General features: G+C 33.1%; 1 protein-coding gene across 26 annotated transcripts in view; it reads right to left on the minus strand.

Moving 5' to 3' along the window:
* Ssdp (Sequence-specific single-stranded DNA-binding protein) overlaps positions 1–5,000 on the minus strand; it is a 171,151-nt gene that overhangs the window by 33,967 nt on the left and 132,184 nt on the right. For 14 of the 26 annotated variants that reach the window (XM_086541817.1, XM_086541815.1, XM_086541806.1 and 11 more), the window contains 3 exons: positions 4,933–5,000; positions 4,339–4,386; positions 3,883–3,943 (listed from right to left, as the gene is read on the minus strand). The exon at positions 4,933–5,000 is cut by the window's right edge and continues 165 nt beyond it. In XM_086541817.1, the coding sequence (XP_086397943.1) occupies positions 3,883–3,943; positions 4,339–4,386; positions 4,933–5,000 (177 nt within the window). Of the gene's footprint in view, positions 1–2,839; positions 2,891–3,882; positions 3,944–4,338; positions 4,387–4,932 lie in introns of all 26 variants that reach the window. The other 12 variants (XM_086541811.1, XM_086541808.1, XM_086541804.1 and 9 more) reach the window with 1 other exon arrangement.

The following is a 5,000-nucleotide window of genomic DNA, read 5'->3' on the forward strand; positions in this document are numbered from 1 at the left end:
ATCTTCATTTGCCCCTTTCACTCACTTTCATATTCTCTCTCCTTTCTGTCTCAGGATGGTTAACATTACGCTAAAGGCTAAAAATGCTCTAAGGCCTTATAGTACTTCCTTCACCAATCAAAATAAATAACAACAGTCCTACCATTAGCAAGCATTCCCAGGCCATTTTCATGTAATTAAGCATTTTTGTCAATAAGGCTCACCACTGTACAGGTGCAACAGAATGCATCAGGTTATGATGATAATTATAAAAAAAATTACAAACACTAATCATAAACAATACTCAGTATTCAATATACAAGTCTGACTGAAATTTTCTATAAATTTATCGAGCATGAAGCACTTTTTTGATTGCTAATTATATTATGTAATCAAAATAAAACTGCTGAATTAAATGTATATATCTGAAAGCAATCAAAACTTTGATTGTGTGAGAGTGAAAAAGAGAGTTTGTGTGTATGAGTGTAAGTCCGAGTGTGAGTGTGTTGAGTTAGAGAGAAAGAGAAATAAAGATAAAGAGAAAGAGAGAGAAAGAGAAAGAGAAAGAGAAAGAGAGAGAGAGAAAGAGAGAGAGAGAGAGAGAGAGAGAGAGAGAGAGAGAGAGAGAGAGAGAGAGAGAGAGAGAGAGAGAGAGAGAGAGAGAGAGAGAGAGAGAGAGAAGAGAGAGAAGAGAGAGAGAGAGAGAAGAGAGAGAGAGAAGAGAGAGAAGAGAGAGAAGAGAGAGAGAGAGAGAGAGAGAGAGAGAGAGAGAGAGAGAGAGAGAGAGAGAGAGAGAGAAGAGAGAGAGAGAGAGAGAGAGAAAGAAAGAGAGAGAGAAAGAGAAGAGAGAGAGGAAGAGAGAGAGAGAGAGAGAGAGAGAGAGAGAGAGAGAGAGAGAGAGAGAGAGAGAGAGAGAGAGAGAGAGAGAGAGAGAGAGAGAGAGAGAGAGAGAGAGGGAGAGGGAGAGGGAGAGAGAGGGAGAGGGAGAGAGGGAGAGGGAGAGGGAGAGGGAGAGGGAGAGGGAGAGGGAGAGAGGGAGAGGGAGAGGGAGAGAGGGAGAGGGAGAGGGAGAGAAGGAGAGGGAGAGGGAGGGAGATAGGGAGAGAGAGAGAGAGTGTGTGTGTGTTTCTACTAGATTTTTTTTTCTACTAATTATACTGGATTTGTATATGCCTTATATTGTCACTTGATTGCATTGTAAAGTCTGTGCTTGTCTTGTCCTTATTTAATTTCTCCTATGAACATGACACCCCTCCACATAGTTCTCTCCTATAATACCAAGGAAGTAACTGAAATTAAATACCCAACCGGTAACATTTAAACACATATATGGACTACCAATTTTACCTAGACCTATCATAAGATTGTTATCATAATAAATTTATACTTATATTTAAATTTATATCTATATACATTGGTTTGAAAAATAAAAGGTGACATCTACCCCAAAATTCTAATTTTGCCAAAACATAAACAGCAAAAGCTCTTAAAAGCTGAATTTTCGACTTAACATGAGTAAATTATGAAATATTTTACAATCATTTAAGGCATCTTTCATCAAAAGAATATTATAAGTCAAAATCACAAATACTTTTTTAACAATCTATATAAGTAAAACTTAAAAATATATTGAATAATTTACATTCAAAAATTCAAATATCAAGTATTTAACAATATTTATATATTTATCACTTTATTTGATGCATACCTAAACTTTGAAGAGCTTTGACTGTGCCCATACATTAAATGCTGCTTACTCAATTTGATACACCATCTAAAAATAATCAAATATCATTCACTTTCAAAATTACTGTGTTCTGTCAAGTCAACAATAAGGCCCATTATCATATAGACATGCTTGCAGAGTAACAAGAATACACCTAATTTACCCTGAAATATCATTACTTGCATATCATTCTCTTACCAACTTTTTAAAAAGTTACGGTCAAAAGGGAGTGACCATATATAAACAGCTATCTGAGAATACTAAATCATGTCTGTGCTTTAAATAGGAATATCAACATATACAACTACAATGATCTTCATTCCAAAAGATAGAGAAAAAGCTCAGCAGGTAAATATAAAGTAAATATGTAAGTAAAAATAACAATAATAATTCATAAAAAAAACAGCTAGCGTTCACCTGTTCAAACACCCATGAGAAAAAGATAAAATTCAGGTATCATTCAGATACAGAGAATATGTTTGCTGAAGGCTTGCTTACATATATACTATTTCTTTATAATGAAATACTTGACTCTGAGCTTACAATATCTCAACATTAACAGTTTTTAACAGTGAACATGATTTTTACTACATGCTAATCAAAATTATTTTGCGTTCACAATCTCTGATATCATTCTTTTAGATCTTTCTTTAGGACCAAATTTTAAAAATCTTTAAAGCTCTAGAAACTGAACAACCGTCACCTACACATGGAAGATCAAAGAACACTAAAATTTTACCTCCATCGTATAGGAAGAATGATGCATTCCAACATTCCCAGCAAAACGGTAATTTTACATTATCACAACACAAACACAAACTAACAGTGCTGTCTCATGCTGAATATGTAAATAACAATTTTTTTCTGTTTTAAGTGTTGCTTATGATTTTTCAAATGTTTATGAAGCATGTCTTTAGAGCCAAACTCTTTTTCAACTAACCCCACATAGCACAGCATATCTATATATAAGATCCAATCCTAAAATATCATAATCAAGTTTAATCAATTTGAAAATACTTGGGTAAAGCTTAAAACTGAGCAGTAGATGTTGCCAAGGGGGATATTTCATAGAGTAAAGGCAAAAGCTACAGTGGAATCCTGAGGTGCAGTGATAAACTCCCCGTGATATAGTACCTGGCCGCGGGGTGGGGGGCAGACGGGCGGGAGAGAAAGCTCCACTCGACCCTAAAAAAAGTTACCATAGTTACTCCTCCAATTTAGGTAGGAGACAACATCAAACACAAGATGAGAAGATAAAACTCTTGATGAGACTTTTTCTTGTGATCCTTTACTTGGCCTGCCTAGTTTTTATTGAATTTACAGAATGTAATACCAACGCTTGCAATTCTATTGGGAAACAGAACTCGAGTACCTAGCACAAAGATGATAAGAGGACAAAACTATACATAGATTTATACATATACATAGATGCATCCCTTCTTTGATTGATTTTTTGATGAATATCACAGTGAATGATTTAAAAGAAAGAAAGAAAAATCTTAAATCTTAATCTGAACTTAAAATATAAAACCTAATTTGCAAACATGAAAGATAACTGAAAGAAATCAGACATTTTAAGGATTTGACTTTAACTCCTTTTAAAATGCTCACACTTCCATTATGGACAATATCATTATCATAAAATCAGATACAAAAATCATGGATATAAAAAAGGTTAGCATGTGCTCTTAATCAATATAAAGTCTTTTATATTTTTCTCTGATCGAAAATCCCAAACAATCAAGGAAGAGATGTATCATCATCCCTGTGGAATAAATACTTTAATCAAGGACTACAAAAGTACTTCATATGCAAAGGTAACTTTCTACATAATGATAATGAGCAATCCAGGATCTTCAGTTGCAGTTAAGGGTTAATCATAATTCTAAAAACTGAGGAATTCGTGCATTTATAAATATTTAAGGTACTTCCACCATTTTCATAAAAAAGAAAACTTAGTTATTACCTGTCAATAGGTCATCAACCTGTATATATGAAGTGGGAAAAACACATTCTTACATGCCTATCACTTAAAAAATGCAAAGAATAAGTGAGATTTCTGTAACCATGGGAGCTAGACCTAGTAAGACTAATCTTCTCTTCGGAAAACAAATAAATAAAAAATGGAAGAAAGGGAGGAATTGTCTGTCATAACATCACTCTATCCCATCGCTAACCTTGAGGGCTGGGCATGATTGGAGTACCGGGACCAGGGGGACCTGCAGAGCCTGGTGGACCCTGGGGGGGAAAAAAGGAAGTCTGTTAAATGCCAGGTTTTAATCATCTGTGTGGGAAAGGTACAACCTAGAATCTCCATCTCTCAAACCTCTAATTTCACAAAGTAAGAGATACAATGGCACATTTCAATGGTTTACCTTTGTCATGTCATTCTTATCAAGATGTAACACTGAAACTATTGACTTCACCTATTATTTTGTGAACTTATTCTTCTCTGATTCATAATTTTTCTACATGTGATACTTGTGATATTTCATATGAACTAAAAATATGGATATAGCATTATGATTTAGATCTAAATGCTTAAAAATTCCTTGCATCCAAGAGTGAAAAGGGATGCAAAGTAATTGTTCAATGAGCTAAAAGCATATTCTACAAATAATTGCCGTACTAACCATCATTCCACCATAAGTTCCTGGTGAGGACGAAGAGTAACTCATTGGCTGCAAGACAAAAAATACATTAAATTCACCGATTTAAAATCATAGGAAACATATATATGTGTATGTATGTATGTATGTCTAATATATATACATATACATATATATATATATATATATATATATATATATATATATATATATATATATAATATATATATATATATATATATATATATATATATAAATATATAAATATATATATATATATATATATATATATATAATATATATATATATATATACACACACACACATATAGGCAATATACAATAAAATGCAACTTCTGTTAACATTATTCTCTGGCCTGTGCCATTAATTTAACTATAATATTTTTTAAAAGATTTTATAAGACTAATCTAAAATGATTGATAGATTATAACGAAACTACTTATAACATATATAACAGATGTACAAATATGGACTTGAATAGATATAAAAAGTTACACAAACACTGATTCACATGCATGAACAAATATTTTGCCAGTTTATCTTATCATTTCTTTCTCACTGTCTGCCTTAAAAAAAAATTTCATCAAGGGTACTAACAGTAGATGTGTTAGGTGTCCATGGTTGTCTAGGCCCAGGTCCACCCATGCTCATTGGTGGCATGCCTG

The sequence above is a fragment of the Penaeus japonicus genome, unplaced genomic scaffold (assembly GCF_977035675.1).
Source record: "Penaeus japonicus unplaced genomic scaffold, GWHDUDI00000001_assembly GWHDUDI00000011, whole genome shotgun sequence".
NCBI lineage: Eukaryota > Metazoa > Arthropoda > Malacostraca > Decapoda > Penaeidae > Penaeus > Penaeus japonicus.